Source organism: Gymnoscopelus braueri (genome assembly GCF_963280865.1).
Source record: "Gymnoscopelus braueri genome assembly, chromosome: 10".
Classification (NCBI taxonomy): domain Eukaryota; kingdom Metazoa; phylum Chordata; class Actinopteri; order Myctophiformes; family Myctophidae; genus Gymnoscopelus; species Gymnoscopelus braueri.
In genome coordinates, this window is record NC_137611.1 from 18,272,754 (window position 1) to 18,290,253 (window position 17,500).

The 17,500-nt window shown below is 40.5% G+C and overlaps 1 protein-coding gene across 1 annotated transcript in view; it reads left to right on the forward strand.

Moving 5' to 3' along the window:
* The window catches only part of lrrc24 (leucine rich repeat containing 24), a gene marked incomplete at both ends in the record, with an annotated part of 14,204 nt that extends 13,546 nt beyond the window's left edge, over window positions 1–658 (forward strand). Inside the window, one exon of the mRNA XM_080439747.1 lies at window positions 1–658. This exon is cut by the window's left edge and continues 577 nt beyond it. Coding sequence (XP_080295873.1) covers window positions 1–658 — 658 coding nt within the window.
* Between the last annotated feature and the right edge of the window lie 16,842 nt (window positions 659–17,500).

The following is a 17,500-nucleotide window of genomic DNA, read 5'->3' on the forward strand; positions in this document are numbered from 1 at the left end:
CTTCCATCTCGCCGTCAACATGTCCTCCTCCTCGTCACTGTTCTGGCCTCGTTTGACCTCGCCCTTGTTGAGATCCGCATCATCCAGCTCCTACCGCCCCCCCGACGTCCTGGACGTGAGTCAGGAGCCCTTATATGAGCTGGAGAGCATGGACTTCAGCGCTCTGGGCCCCGCCACGCAGACAGCCATCGCCATGGGCATCTCCCTGCTGGCGCTCACGGCGCTTCTCCTCCTCGTCATGATCTATACCCGTCACCAGCAGTGGCAGAAAGAAGACGGCAGCTCCTACTGCACCAGCAAGGAAGAGAGCATCCTCTACGTGAACGACTACTCGGACGGCCCCACCACCTTTGCCCAGCTGGAGGAATACCGCGACGATCTCGGCCACGAGATGTACGTACTCAACCGCTCCAAGCCTGTCCTGGGCCCCACGCCAGGCGGCTGCCCCCTGATAGGTGGGTATGGGCAGCAGGGCGGAGGACTGAAGGATTCCCTCCTGGACCACGAGATGGTGCAGACGCTGACCCGGTCTGGGGGGATGGGGCACCGAAGGACCCCAGCAGAGGGAGGGGAGGGCCCCCCGATGGACCCAGAGAGCCTGTTTATTAATCAGAGCCTCCTGTTCGACACACAGGTCGCCTACGAGATCCACTGCTGAGGAGTTTTTGGTTCCATTCTTTATGAAACATTGAGTTAACGGTCGTGATCAAGGACATCGTGAACCGAACGGGCAAGAGGAAGGTGTCTCTGTCTGTCTCACTGCAGTGGTTTCTGACCTGGTCTCTGATGGAAAAAGCAGAGAGTAAGTGTGAAAGACAGTCTATGCAGAAAAGAGGTTGCTGCTTTGGGGACTCAGGCTGCAGATTAAATGTTATAGAGGCACCGGGGGAAACTTCTTGGACCACCGCCAACATCCCAGAGACATGCATCTGATTGATTGGTTGATGTCCAGATGGGATAAAAGGATTGAACTCTGATAAGAAAAGGGAAGAGACCTATGAATCATACCCTGTTCTATCTCCACCCAGTCCTTTAAACCACTTAAACCCTTCATACTTTGTTGTACGTCAATAACAAATAGCAGATCTACAAGATGCTCTATTTCGCTGATTGATCAGCTATTTTCACAGAATGTTTGTCTGTTATGACATGCCCAGAATAGGGACGCTAGAGTTCATGTGATGAAAAAAACTAAAAAAACAAACACAGCACACAACCTTCAACTCAGTCTCTTCACCACAAGGGCCCGGACTCAAACAGAAGGACAATCGGTATAGATTCAGAAGGTGTTCAGTAGGAAGACATGAGCCAGGAAACACTGGAGCACACAGGAAATGGATAAGGTGCAGTCAGACTAAAGTTTCGGCGCCGTACGCCAGAGTCACATTGAAACATGACATGTCACGTTTGACCCTGAGTCAGAGTCAAAGCGCTGTATGGTTCTAATGGCTCACATAGCTGCTCTTTTCTGTTACTTACACAGGTAGATATTTAACAATATATGTTTAAAACAAAGACCAGGAAGTCTTGCTTGGTCTATAATAACAGTGGTGAAAAAACTAACAAAAAAACGTATGTCTTCAGGTAAAACTAAAAGATGAATTTATTCTTTTGAGCAAGGCAAAAAAAATTTGACTGATGCGATCATGTCTTCATCAGAGTCATGTTTGTCTTTGATGATTGACGACACATACGGCATCGAAACATTTGTCTGAGCAAATGCATTTTCTGTGCACTCCAATGTATTCCCGGGTCAGGTTTTTCTACATCCCAGAACCCCCAATGTTTGTCATATGTAAAGATTAGTCTTGGTTTTACAGTTGAACTGGATCATCAAAAAAAATATGTAAAAGCCAAAGTTTCAGTATGTTCCATGACGAAGGGAAATCAGTGAATATGACTCGTGATTGTTTTGTGATTCATCTTTTGTACCATGAACGTTTTTAGATTTAGTCTGTTGTTTGTGTGTTATGCAATTGTTATGATATGACTTACACCACTGTAATCATATTACATTTTCCATTTGCCTTTACTCCTGCTGAACTGATATGTACCACATTGCTCATACAGAAGCTGTACCCATGTGTGTGTGGGTGTGCGTAGGAGGACTGGTGCAAAGGGGTTCATTGTGCAATTGCTTCTTTACTGTTCTGATGTAGCCTATTCCTTGGTGTTAAAATGCTATGTTTTCATTTTGCATTTGTTAATTACAATAATAGAGCACTAAATATATATCACCATGTCTGGCTAGACTTATTATTGTCTGGAACGAATCCCAATAGCAACAGTCTGTAACAACCTCCCCTAATGTCAGTATTTTTGTCCTCAGTTTCTAACTAATAAAATGTATTTTAAAGCAATTACTTCTCTTGCTTGTGGTTAGTCTCAGGAGTGAGTGTTGGTTTCATCGGTAAAAGGCAAATGTCTTCTGTCATTTTGACCTACAGACACCTTTGCACGATGGAATATAAATGAAGGCAGTATAAATTAGGCCTATACTCTACTTCCCAACACTACAAGATTTTGACTGCCTCCTAAAGTTAGATTACGGTATATAGTGCTTACCAAAAACAGAGTTACAAAGTGCTTCTCATAAAACTAAAGAGGAAAATAAAATATATTAACAGAAATCAAAAGTACAAGCAAATAGACGAAAAGAAACATGATGAAACAAGGCTAGACGTGTGCTTCGTGATATAAAAGCAGGGAATAAAACACAATTAAGAAAGAAATGTAGATTATTGAAAGGCTGTGATAAAAGTAAAAAAAAAACAAGAAATGATTTGAATAAATCATATGCCACTTTTACATTCGCTCACTCTCCTCGCGTCCTCCACTCGGCTCCTCCAAAAAGCTAATTACCAAATGGGACAAAACTATTTCCGGGTCAAGCTGGAGTGACCGAGTGTGAGTGAGCGAGTGGGCGAGATTTTGGGTATTGGAATTTGGCTTAATGATGTGAACACATGTAGATGGATTAGATCCCATAGCCTGAACTCCGAAACGAGGTCACACGCTGTCAATCGGCCAATTATCAAAAGGTCGCACAAAGGTCATTCCCGTCTATTTATCAGCTACAGCCTGCTGCAAAAAAAAACAGCAAAGGCAGAGTCACCTACCTGGAACAGCCAGCCAGGTTCATGCCTATTATAGTCTAAACACATGTTTAATAGGGAGGTAATAACTCTAAAATCTAATCTGGAGCGAGTCCCTTAAAAGTAATCAGTAAAATGTTCAAATCAATTCTATAAGACAGACAGGCAACCACTACATGGATGTTGAAATAATACTAGTAATAGTTATAGGAGTAATGTCTTCTGTTAATCATCTGGCAGCAGTATTATGTAGCCTGCATTTTTGGTGTATGTGTGTGTGTGTGTGTGTGTGTGTGTGTGTGTGTGTGTGTGTGTGTGTGTGTGTGTGTGTGTGTGTGTGTGTGTGTGTGTGTGTGTGTGTGTGTGTGTGTGTGTGTGTGTGTGTGTGTGTGTCTGTGCATGTGTGTTTCAGCGTTGTTGTTTTTTCAGTGAGACATGTTTAATTGTCAAAGATCTTTGCAAATGTCAAGACACAAGGAAATAAAAGCATGTTTGATGGTTTTGGTGCCTCTAAAACACAAAAGTGATCTGATTCTATATTCCTGAGATAATTAAACGATAAATTAAATGTCTGAGCAAACCTGATGTGGCTCTCAATGTTTAGGGTATAGATTGATTGACTGACTGACTGATTGATTGACTTTGGGGTTAAAAGAAAGAGCCCAATAGCACTTCCATACACAAGCTCAAAAACTCAATATCACAGAGGATTAATAAACAAGACAGCACTAAGGCTTATTTCCATCATGGTCTCCCAAATGATGTTGTTTGACAAAGGAGCAAGTGATGACTGAATTTGAGTAAGTTATCTGGGCCAATATGAGAAAAAATGATAGAAAGAGTCAATATTCTATTAAAATGACCTCTTCTTTACTTTAAATGATTGCATTACATAAACCACTGCACATCCCTGCGTAGAGAGAGAAACATCACTAAGGAATCCAGTGCAAAGATGTGTCCCCCTATCCAACTTCTGACCCTCTGCAGGCACAACTACAGTCTACAGTGTCAGTGCAACACAAGCAAAAATGTAATAAAGATAAAAATCAAGGCAGTATTTTACAGTGTGATCTAAATCATGGTTTGAATGGTTAGAGGTCATTGCATTTACTCATTTTGCTTTCAGAGCAACAAGTAATCCAAGGTTTTTCAATCTTAAATGCAAACGTTGCTTGCAGCAGTATAGAAACATAAATGTATTTTCTGTATGATAGACATTTACCATGGAGGGAGAAACAAGAAAAATATTATACCTTTCAAAGTGGAATAAGTCAGTCAGTTTCAGCAACTTATGAACAGCATCAACGGCAGAAGCTCTACTGCAGACAGACCCAGGAAGCAACTATTTTACCAACTGTGGTCAGTGTCCTCGGTGCTGGCCCCGGACTGATACCTCCCCACCCTGGTCTGCAGGTACTTTGTTGTGGGCGACGAGCCAGCTCCATCTGGCATCCCGTCAGCTGTGAAGGACGACCTGTGGACCGGCCCTGGAGAAAAGCCCAAGAACCAATCGTGTTCCACCATGGCTAAATGATTCTAATGTATAGGTTCCAGCGTGAGAATCTACAGCGGACGAATAGTTTAATAAAGCTGTGGAGACGCTGACTGGACCACCCTCTCCGGTGCGTGTGATTGTATCTACTGCTGATCATCCTCTCCGCCTACATCCTTCAACTCCTCCATTCTCCTGCCCGGATAGATGCTACCGCTGTGCCCCCACCAGCCCACCTTCAGCCAGTTACTGTAGAGTGGCCACTGGAGTCTCACACTCAACATTCTCTACCCCAAACGCTTTTAAAGTGGGGTCCGGGGACCCCCAGGGGTCCGTGGGGGGTTCCAGGGTGTCTCCAGCAAAATGAGTTAATAACAGCATCAATGTTTAACCATTGTTAGTTTAACCCACTTTAATCCTATATACATTGGCTATTTGAAACATTATATAGGCACCGACGACATCAAAGCCCAGCAATCATTAAGAGACACTAAAGGAGGCCTTTGTGAGTTTCATAGTCAGCCTACTCCAAACTGGCAAGCAGTGCATCATCTCTGGCCTTTCACTATACTTTCCTGAACTGGAGTGAAGTTATTAAGCACTACAACCACCACCCAAACCAAGTAGGTTCACGTCTTTTGGGTACAATAGTAGAACGTATACACATCCCCAGAGAAACAATTTAAGATGGTGTGATTACATGTAGTTCCCTCTTCGTTGTGTACTTAATGAAATGCTCACGTGGTCTTGGATATGTGAGCAAAACTAATAGACCGCTACACACACCGATGCAATATGGGGATGAGCATAACCTAGTGGCAGCTCATAAAAAATAAATAAAAAAACAAGCAGGACACAGCATTAGTCCCCTGTGCTAAGATGGCATGTGCTCACTAGAGGTGACAACCATGAACTTCTTCTGTTGCAACGTGAAGTTGATCACATCCATGCCCTTAACACAATAGCTCCTAATAGACTTAATGAGGAGTTTGACATGAAGCCATTCTTGTGACTCTGTTTTTATTATTAACATGGTCCATACTGGCTACTGATTACTGTTTCCTGTATAATGTACAGGAAACAGTAATTAATTAAAAGTAAAATTGAATAAACTAGTATGTTTACTTCATGCATTGCATTAATAATGTGCTTAGTATTCCTGAGGTGTCTTATATATCACATAAGAGTAAACTAAATTCACAAAGCATGAAGATACCATCACTCCTTCCATCTGACACACTGAAAGATGAAAAACACTGCTCTTGCTGTCCTTTGAAGCAAATGGATTTCTGTTCTGATGCTACCTCTACTGTGAAATGATGTCTGCGCAGGCACACAACAAAGCACTTGTGGCACACAGTTGATATTACCACAGGAGGCAAACAGGGCAATGTTTGTTCTTTGGCTGACTAAAGCCTCATTGCTTTATAATTTGTGCATTGCGCTGTAGCTTTCCATACACCAGATGCGTTTTGATATTGTTTTTCGTTAAGGTCCACTGGTTTATTAAAGGTTGACAATGGAGTGCAGACAAATTGTTTTGATGGGAAAATAATAAACAGTTACAAGCAAATAATGAATACACATAACACAGTATGCAGTTAGTTCAGACTTCACATTGTGATTGGCTGAGAGGTATTGATGAGTATCAATATTTCATGACAAGTCTGAACACATCCATGTTTACTTTAACTGCAACCTACCAATGGCTGACTCCAGCTGCATATATTTGTATTTATTTTTTAAATTGTAGTAATGAAACTATAGTGCTCCACCTTGTGTGCTTCATGCCCACTACTACAGTAGCTTACACCTGTGTCAATATCTCACTTGTATGCATTTAGTCAGGGAACATAGATAAAATGATGTCATGGATGTCTGAATAGATGTTCTTATAGAAAATTGACATTATGTTTTACTGTTGCACATTCAATATGTACATAAGTAGGATTGTCTGATGATCTCTTTGTTAAGGACATTACTGGATGGTTATACACCTGGGTAATAAATACTTACTTTGTTGACCGAGGTACCCCAGGGGTCTGGTCTAACACTATTTCCCTCTACACCAATCTACAAGCTCACCACGTGTCGAAACATGACACGTTGTGAGCTTGTAGATCGCCTATTTTCACCGAATGTTCATCCCAGAATAGGGATGATATGGTTCTTGTGGTTAAGATTGTAAAAGAGTAAGTTTTTTTTATAGGTTAGGCTAGGAAGAGCTGTTGGTTTTAGGTCTGTTTAAATGTAATCTAGTCTTGTCTGAAATATATTGTTTATTTATTGTACATTGTACATGACAATGTACAAGAGGAGGACAATGGAAATAAGTCCTGGACTTCAGTGTGTATATCCTCAAATGACTTTTCAAATAAACTAAACTAAACTGATCTAAAGATAATGGTCTGGGTATCATGATGACCATTCCTGCTAAATGCAAATACAGTGAGAGCAATACACCGTTATGTAAAATCACAAACAAACACCCTACTATTACTATTCACAAACTCCCACGATGCTTTCTCACTACAGTGCAGGTCTTCTTTTATACCACCAGCCAAGAGATGGAATTTGAATGCTGGACAGAGTGAGAACTTGATTTCGCCTGTTTTTTCCCCCCTGTCATTTTCTGCTCTCTCAATGATCCCCAAAGTCAGTTCAGTTCAGTAGAATATATTTTGTGGGATATCTTGGAATGAATGATTTATGACTTATAGCTCAACCTTCCACATGGTTCATTTCTCTGAGATGAAATAAAATGGGGGACGTTTCATTCGAATTGAAATCTACCTATTATAAAAAATTATAATAAAAACCAGGAGGAGCGAGATCCCAAACAGTCTCACACAATGAGTGTAATATCGGCTACTATTAAAGTCATGAGTCAACTTCAGGTTTTTATTCCAGAATAGTTCAAGAGAGAAATGGACAATAAGTGCATGTGTCGGTGTGATGGAGCCGTTTGAGGGTTCCAGCCCCAGGAGCAATCGATTGAGCGCATTGTGAAAATCGAAGTCTAGCTCTTGTTTTTCTCAGTTAGCAGTAGTAAGTCCGTACGAAGACAAGTTGTATAACACTCAGAGTGCTGCCTCTAGATATCGATGGGCTAAATCAGTGTAGATAGCAGTCTCCTGTGGACAGATGAAAATCAATGATTCATGCTGAAGTCGAGAATTCCTGATCCATCAACAGAATGAAGGTTGCTATACACATTGCATCTGTTCTACCTCCTGTTCTCGTGGAGCAGAATTCTGTACGGCTGACTGGGCATCTGCAGATGGGAGCACTACAAATCCATAATTAAATACTTAGAGATAGTTTCACCCCCCACCAGAACACAGCATTCAATGGAAGACTGGAGTTCTCTATGCTCAGAGACTGAGTCACAGTATTCAAGCTACAGTACCTGGCTCGTGCATCATTTGAAATAAATACAAGCTATAAAGAGGCACAGTGTCTCTGTCTATGTGAGTGGTGCGTATACACACACACAGAAACACACACACACACACACACACACACACACACACACACACACACACACACACACAAACGCGTCATATAGTTGACCGTGAACATGTGTCTGTCTGTCTGTCTGTCTGTCTGTCTGTCTGTCTGTCTGTCTGTCTGTCTGTCTGTCTGTCTGTCTGTCTGTCTGTCTGTCTGTCTGTCTGTCTGTCTGTCTGTCTGTCTGTCTGTCTGTCTGTCTGTCTGTCTGTCTGTCTGTCCCTTGTCTGTTCAGTAGCAGCTTATGAAGTCTGTAGGCATCTAAATTCCAAAACATGATGTAGCAGCAGCAGCTGTGGCAGCGACAAGAACTCTTTTTGACGTTTTAAGAGTACATCTACATTCTACATTTGTTTCCTGTTTAATTTTGGTTCTGGGGTAAAGCTGTACGAGTCTTGAAAATTAATTTCATACTTTGTTGACTTTTTGATCCATATCTAACTTTAACCACTGAAATAGATAGTGACCAGACTTTTTCTACACATATCTTATTTGTTGATTCACCCCTCAACTTATTTGGTTATATAAAATGTGAGCAATTTTTCCCTGATATTTTCTCTATCATTGTTCATACAGTGTGTGAAATAGAGGTCTGTGGTTTTCTTTGTGATGTTGATGAACACATTCTGTATGGCAGCCTGTCTAGCCTCTCCATCATCACAACACAAACCATGCCCATCATCTCTCAGCAGGAGAGGGTTCATGGCAGACCCTGTGGTTACAGAGGTTAGCACTCCAATATCCAGAGTCGATGTGTTGCCTTCAAATAGAAATATCAGAGAAAAGGACAGACTCACTCCATGCCATAAAACTCGTTTTAGTTTACTGTTTGTATTTTTTTTACACAATGCTTCGCCTCAGACCCCCTTATATGAATCCGATCCAATGGTTCAACTGGTACCTGGACCATGACACGTTACTTCAGATGAGTCTAAAGGCTGATTTACACTTTGCAGTACGACGGTGTTGCACACTGAAAATAGCTGATCAACAAGCTCACAACGTGTCGCATTGTGATGACACTTTATGCTGCCTACTCCTTCTGCACTCAATCTAAAGGAAGTGATGTAAATGTATATGGCATTACTACAGTACTTACTCCCCAACAATGAGCTTTGGCTCAGAATTTAAAAGTCAAGATGTATTATAGCTGTTTCCACTGGAAGATAAATACATTTAATATTTTTCCTTGGAGTAACGTTTTGTTTTGAGATTCCTTACGGTCACATTGAAAATAATTAGATTACAGAAAATCTGTAAAATCAACGCACCAATATTTCACCTATTCCTTGTACAATTCATTACAGAAGGAGGCACAAAGTATTTGATGCTTCTTTCTGGACCTCCATTTCCTCTGATTTCACAATAGCAGTGCTAAAACATTCATTTAATTGGATTGGATAACTTTTCTTTATCCCAGGGGGGACATTTAGGGTGTTACCGCAGCAAAGAGTAAAGTAAAATCTGCACAAGTTACAGTAAACAATAAAATGAATACAACAATATATCATACTGCAGTAGATACAGCAATAAACTATACTCGCTTGCAAGCACACCCACACACAATAACAGTACACCAATAAATACAACAATGAACTATACTCACACACACACACACACACACGCACGCACGCAGACACGCACGCATGGACACTTTTTCAAAAGGCTTCCTTGCTTGCTTTTCTACTGTATGCCATTCCTGACTGTCTCTTCCTCCTGTTCGTAGTCTCCATACTATGCTTCACCTTTAACATTAAATGTAATGCTGCTGGTCTGCTTCTTTATTGTTCACATCAGGTTTTTGTCCATGGAACAAGGTACACACAGACCTTTTGATCTGGATGGGTATAGAACATCAACACCTACCTATAGGACTGTTTCAAAGCAACCAACCTGACCAGCACTTGCAGAGAAACAAAGCTACTGAATGTCTATTTAAAAGACATTGTACATGGAAATATAGATGAAAATGACTTGGATGGATGGATGTGACATTTAAAGCAATTATTGGAGCATCATTAACACCACTGTTAATGTTATTTTCATAGTAATGTAGTAATACACATTAAGATTGCTATGTTTGTATAGCCGTTGTCATAACAGTATAACAGACCATGGGAGAAACGTAACTGAATAACTATGCATCAATATCTTCTGGCTATTTTGATTAAATACTTCAGCAGATACTTCCATAATGATCCCAGCTGAAATGAAATAGGATGACTGGGTGTGACCGTTAACCACTTAAACCCTCTATACTTAGTAAAAACAGACCTGTGTTGGCTCTGTACCTGGTGCACTCTTTTTTCCCTCTACACCAAATCTCTTGGCAGACAATTAGCTGATCAACAAGCGTTGCAACACGTTTGTGAGCTTGGAAATCTGCTATTTTCTGCGAATATTCCCACCAGAATAGGTATAATAAGTAATAAAAAGCAAGTATTCAAGTGTCTTTACCTGGTGTCCTAGTAGTTACTTTGTATATCAATTGTTTTCTCTGCTCTCTATTTACATGACCAGGCCACCGTGCTTTGTGTTTGTTGACTATGATTCATGCCATTTACTGATCTTTTACTTTGTTAGTCACTCAGGTCGCATATGCTAAATGAGTAAATTGATTATCATTACAATCAACCTTGCTTTATTGCCAAATATGAGACTCATACAAGAGCCACAATGGACGACAGACTTCTGACAAAGCACAACCTTGAATTGCAGAACAAACAGAATAAAGTTCATTCACTGAGGACGTTATGGGTGAACTGAACACGGTTCACCCGAGATAGTGCATGGCAACATACTGCTGAAGTAAAGTAATGTAGCCTACCTGGGCTCAGTATGAGGGAACAGATCACAGCCAAGTTCTGGATCAAAGTTCTCTTTATGTTGGTACTGTACAGTCTAGGTAATATAATTACAATGCAGGTAGGCTACTGTAGTCACACAGAGAGCAGTTGGAACCTTATTGTCATGACACAGAGGCTCTTCTTGAGTGTGTGTGGGGATGGCTGGTTTATCCTGTGTGCATTGATTAGCTTGCATTACAACAGGTGTGTCATCACACCTAGCTCAGAGTGAAATTATTAGTTAGACTCAGCAGGCCAGGTGTGACTGCTTATACCCGCCATTATCCACCATCTGCAGCAGAAGGAGAAAACTAATGAAACAGCACAAAACAACAGGGTTTCAGCACACTGATCAGCATCGGTCCATTTCTAGTTAAAATAACACTGATTATACTACACACACACACACACACACACACACACACACACACACACACACACACACACACACACACACACACACACACACACACACACACACACACACACACACACACACACACACACAGTGCGCACATTGCGTTAGGTGCCAGTAGTCTCGGGTCAGCTGAAATGCAATAAATGAGAATGTTAAAGTGTATTCATAATGTATAATTTTGCATGGTTCTCATGTAGGCCTACAATGCAAGCGTTAAAGCAATGCAGATGTTAAAGGAGGAGTTCACCCAAAAAATTACTTATTTTCTATCAATTGCACACCCCATGAAGCCTTGAATTCATGGATTTATTTTTGTTTTTGTGACATTCCTAAGCCAATAATTTGATGACCGGGTGTGTAGACACAAATAATCTACTTTGTGTCTCCTACCGGATACATTAGCCGGTAGGAGACGGGAATCAAATTATTGGCTTAGGAATGCCAGAAAAACAAAAATAAATCCATGGATTCAACGCTTCATGGGGTGTGCAATTGATAGAAAATAAGTAATTTTTTGGGTGAACTACTCCTTTAACGATGAAAGCAACTATGAAAGAGTGACATGTATTGCAGTATATATGTGCCTAAAAGACAACTGTTCCTTCCTTTTTGGACAAAATAGGAACTAACAGTCACCTGAATACATAATGGATTCAGTTTGTCCTTTACATAGGCCTATCTACAGACGTATCCCTATCTCTATGACTTCAGAACTACTGTAATGATATTCAATTGTTTGTCATCATCTTCCATTGTGAATTGCAACAGTAATTCTGTCGCTGAATCCGGTTTAGTGTTACATTAATAATACATTATGTAGGAAATACAGGTAAAGGGGAATACTGGTATGTAGGAGAATATTATGTTATTATGAAGTAATTGAAGGACTTTGAATTTACACTTTTTTTTTTTACACGGCACAAGTTTGCAGTAAAACCATGGGGCTAAAACTGGATTCAGCTATGGACAGTATTTCCATCAATCATTATAATGGGGAGCTACAAGGCACATGGTGAATGTAAAACCACCTAACAACAGCTTATAGCCCATCACTCATTCTGGGGTTGAAAGGTCATTAATGACTGTCTTGCCCCATACTAACCCCATATCGATAGACATTTAACTGCAATCACACATAAAAAATAGGTTACGTAAACAAATGAGAGTGGGCTTTGACCACTGTGTCGATCAGCAACAGTCTGTGTGCACTTGACGAGGCTGGATGTGCCTAACTTCCTCACGTAACCATTAATACACTTATCTGTAATCGATGTAATTTTCACAGCAGTTTGTTACTTCTTCAGTCCACACACACACACACACACACACACACGTCTCTCACACACACACACACACACACACACACACACACACACACACACACACACACACACACACACACACACACACACACACACACACACACACGTATCTTCATTATATTGAATAATGCACCTCTGGTAGGTCTTTGTGTTGTCTTTGTGGACATATTTTTCAAATTAAGTTATGGTTAAAAGTCTTTACGGTGTAATGGAGAAAATTATGAGTTTCAATAATGCATACTCTGGTCTGCCATAAACTCAGTGTCTTACCATGTATTTTGTCACAGGCTTGAACGGCAAAAAGGAGACCCCAAACTAACTGTGAACGTCCAACAATCATGTTCTGTAATTCGCTGTCAGATAGGAAAATTGACTGATTGACCCTTATGATAAACATTTGCCAATTGCATCACATGCTGTGTTGAACTCCAAAGACTGAGAGAGAGAACCCATGATAATTTAGTGGTTACCAGTAGAGTGGTTGTTGTAATAATACACTAGGCTTGACCCACATCCCAGTATATGTTTTGCTTATCAGCCATGACTCTCATTATCTTGTGCGCACATAACATGTCTTGTGCAAATGAATATTTTCTCTGTCCGTACTTAACCACCTAAGCCCTATTTTATACTTTGTTGTACAATGGTGTTGTGTGGCTAAAATCTACAAGCTCTAAAATCTATAAGAGTTATGAGCAAATATTTTAGACATTTATATGTATTTATGTATTTTGGATTTATTTTGGAAAATGTTTGAAATTTGTAAACTTTTTGGGGGGGTCTCAAATAATGATAGGCTCAAAATAGGTACGCCAGATTTAAAGTGGTAAATTAACTTGTGGTTATTAAACTATGTGAGAGACACTGCCTTGTTGACATCTTATTCTCTTATTCAACTGAATAACCACCAGCCACCACCTTCACAGAGGTGAACTTTCAGGATCACAACAGTTTCCGCAGATTCTGGAGCGATGCAACGAGTTGTTAAATTGATTGAAATGTAATAGAAAGAACAATGGAATAAGGGATGGTGAGACATTAAAACCACTTAATTTACTTTGTCATACAACAATTAGCAAAAATAGCTCTCAATGCGTCAAAAACAGGGTTCCAGTTCCAGCAGCTTTGGTGCTTGGACCCCTAACAAACAAAAACAAAGCAGTTAAGACTTTGTTTATTTCTGAGTGGAGCAGATGCTTGCAATAGTGTGACTAAAGCCTAATTTATATTGTGTAAGACAATCCCTGTGAGCTTTCTTGAAGTGGGTGAATGAATTAACTGCATTCCAGTTAATCACAACAGTCCTGGAGGCTAGTTAGATTCTCAAACGAAACACACATCCGAAATATGTTGTTTCTCTGTCACTTTGGCTCTGTTTTGAGCGTAACAGACATTTTGTGCACCTTCTGGCTAAGCCTTTGATTTCACTTTACTGATTATGTGAATTTTTATGTTGTTTTGTGAGTTATGACTAACACCAGATGCTCTTAAAGACCCAATATTAAGAGGATGGATTAAAGTCATAAGATTGTGTCCTCCATCCAGATTACCAGGAGCCAGGACACTGTAGATAACACAGCCTTGAAGAACTATACACCTAACAGTGAGATGGATATTTCCTAACAGACACCTGGTTGCTTGTGTTGTTCAGAGTGGCACTATTAACCACATGAACCCCAGCCAAAAACCTTGGCGTAGTCATGGACTCAGACCAGAATATAACAGCCACATTAACATATTTACAAAATCAAAATCACTTTAAGAATATAACACGGAATCGGATTAAAGAACTTATGTCTCAGCAGGATTTCAAAAACCTTGTCCAAGCATTCATCTTCAGTAGACTTGCATATTGTAACGGTGTCTTTACAGGTCTCCCAAATAAAAACGATCAGATGACTGCAGTTGATTCAGAATGCTGCTGCTCGAGTTCTTGCCAATACCAAGAAAGTGGAGCACATCACTCCAGTTCTTAGGTCTGCTTTGTGTCCCTAAAATCAGAACTAAATGTGGAGAGGAAGCGTTCAGTTATTATGCACCACTTATCTGGAAGAAACTCCCAGAAAACTGCAGGTCTGCTGCAACTCTCAGTTCTTTTGAATCACAGCTAAAAAAACGTTTTTGTTTGCCGCTGCCTTTGCCTTTGAGATTGTTTTGTTTTTACTGTATTCAAATGTCCTTATATATTGTGCTTTTTATCTCTCTGTGTCCTAGGTGTTACCGATCTAGGAGATAGGTGACGTTTTTGTTACTGACCATGAGACTGAATTCAAATGTCCTTTTATAATGTGTTTCCTTTGCTTAATGTTGTATTATGTAAAGCACATGGAATTGGCTTGTTGTTGAAATGTGCTGTACAAATAAACTTTCCTTGAATTTTCTATAACATCCATATTCTGGGCATGTCATAATTGGCCAATATTTGGTGGAAAAAGGCAAAAAATTGCAGATCTACAAGCTGTTGTGAGTTTGTAGATCGGGTATCTTCAGGCAAAGAGATGTATTGTAGACTAGAGGGGGAAATGAGGGGGCCAAGTATAGACCCTGGACAATGACGTATAGGATTTAAGAGGAGGTAATTTTGTAAAGAAGATAAATGAAAATGGATACATGGACTGTGGTGTATAGTTGCCAGACCCAGGGGGTCGGGCCTACATGAGGCTTTGTCGGTCCCCCTCTCCAAACGTTTTCGTCCATACATGGGCATAAAAGAGGGGGGCCTACATGAGGCTTTGTCAGTCCCCCTCTCCAAACGTTTTCGTCCATACATGGGCATAAAAGAGGTCTGTCTTCTGTCCTCTTTTTGATTGGCCAAGCTTAGCATGACGTAGTGCTCTGATCTTTCAACCACTAGGGGTCTGGCAGTACCAGGTCTCCTGGTTCCCTTGTTTAACATACTGTAGCTCTGCTGTGGGTAATGCCAAACCTCAGAAATGGATACATAGTAGTTAACTAATCAGAATTGAGTGTTCACTGTTCTTGGATAATGTTAGATAAGTTTCTAGAAAACAGAACATTGTTTTGTGTAGACTTGCCTCTTGCTCTTGTGTAGTCAAATACATATGGCAAAGAACACTCATCTGCAATGCAAATAAAGTAACCTGTGGACATTTGGAAACCACACAACATACAAACATACATAATGATTGGTCATTTGGATAGGGTTCATGCTAAATGTATGGAACTTGCAGTTTGATTCAGGTTTTTCCGCACAAATAGACAAGGCAGCAGTAGGTTATCTGACTTTCAAGTTCAGTTTAAATCTGTACTGACCTTTCTGTTGAACAACTGGTAAGAAAACTAGAATAATCACGTCTGCTATTCAAGTTGAACTTGAGTTCCACATTGTGAAGGTGTTTATGATTGACAGTGCGGCACCTTTGTTAGTTAATAGTCTCCACATATTGAAAATGTGACTGATTGTTGAAAGCTTTTTGTGGTTCTAATTGCCCTGCCCGCAGCAGTGAATGGCAGGGTTTTATAATTGCTCCTGTCTGTTAGTTTGCCTGTGCATTGTGTATGTCTGTGAATGAAATTATTCTGTAGATTTTTATGAAACTTGGTGGGAATGATGAGTAGGCTGCCCCGAAGAGATGGTAACATTTTGGGTTGAAAGTGTAAAAGGAGGTGAAGGTCGTTGTTATCAAGGTCAAAATTGAAAACCACTGGGCAGATTTTCAGGCAACTTGGTGGGAATGATCAGCAGGTTCAGCAGCACCATAAGGGGGAATAGGGACAAGGAAGGATTCAGACCAGCGAATCCCAACCTGTGGGCCAGTGCAAACTGGTTGGATTGTTGGTTGTTAAACATCTGCTTTGACCTAAGTTATGAGTACCATTTTAGGAGGATTCTTCTACTTTAAGGGGGCATATCTAATATTTCAGGAACGGCAAAAAACAACTCGCGCACGCACATGTACACGCACACGCACACATACACACACACACACACACACACACACACACACACACACACACACACACACACACACACACACACACACACACACACACACACACACACACACACACACGTATATGTATATGTATATGTATATGTATATGTATATGTATATGTATATGTATATGTATATGTATATGTATATGTATATGTATATGTATATGTATATGTATAATGAATATATATACTGTATATATAATACACGCACAAAACAATTGGTATAACCATAATCTCCCAAATAGATGTAAAAAATCACACCCAGTGTGAAGTGGGCGGTGTGGTCACAGTGGTCATCACAGTGATGGAAGTTCACTTAAAGAAAAGTAATATTGTGGACCAACCATTGTACACCCCTAACTTTTTTTAAGTGCATAGTCCTATTTATAGGGCTATGCACATGTCATGTCATGTTTCACTATAGCCAATCACAGTCCTGAATAGACTGTGATTGGCCAATCACGGTGCAGGGTTAGGGGGGTACACTGGTGGCCAATCACAGCGCAGGGTTGGTGGGGTGCAATGTCCAAACCTCACATATAGGGGCGGTTTCACCGCCCAAAAACACTGTTGTACTGTACCTTCGGACACTGTAAAGTAATTCTTAATGAATACTCGCATTGCATCAGGCTACATACGCTCCTTGGCATTGTCAGGCTCCTGAGACAAGGTTGTCTGTCTATTATTCTAGGATGACCCGTCTGCACCACTTTGTACTGTGCAGATGGTAGTCTATTCAATATACAGGCATTGTATTGTTATTGATCGTTCATCCTGGATTTCTATTTTATTCAGGGCCATCACCAGAGTGCTCTCTGTGGATGTAAGCTGCAAACACTATACTATGGTATGAGTCTGG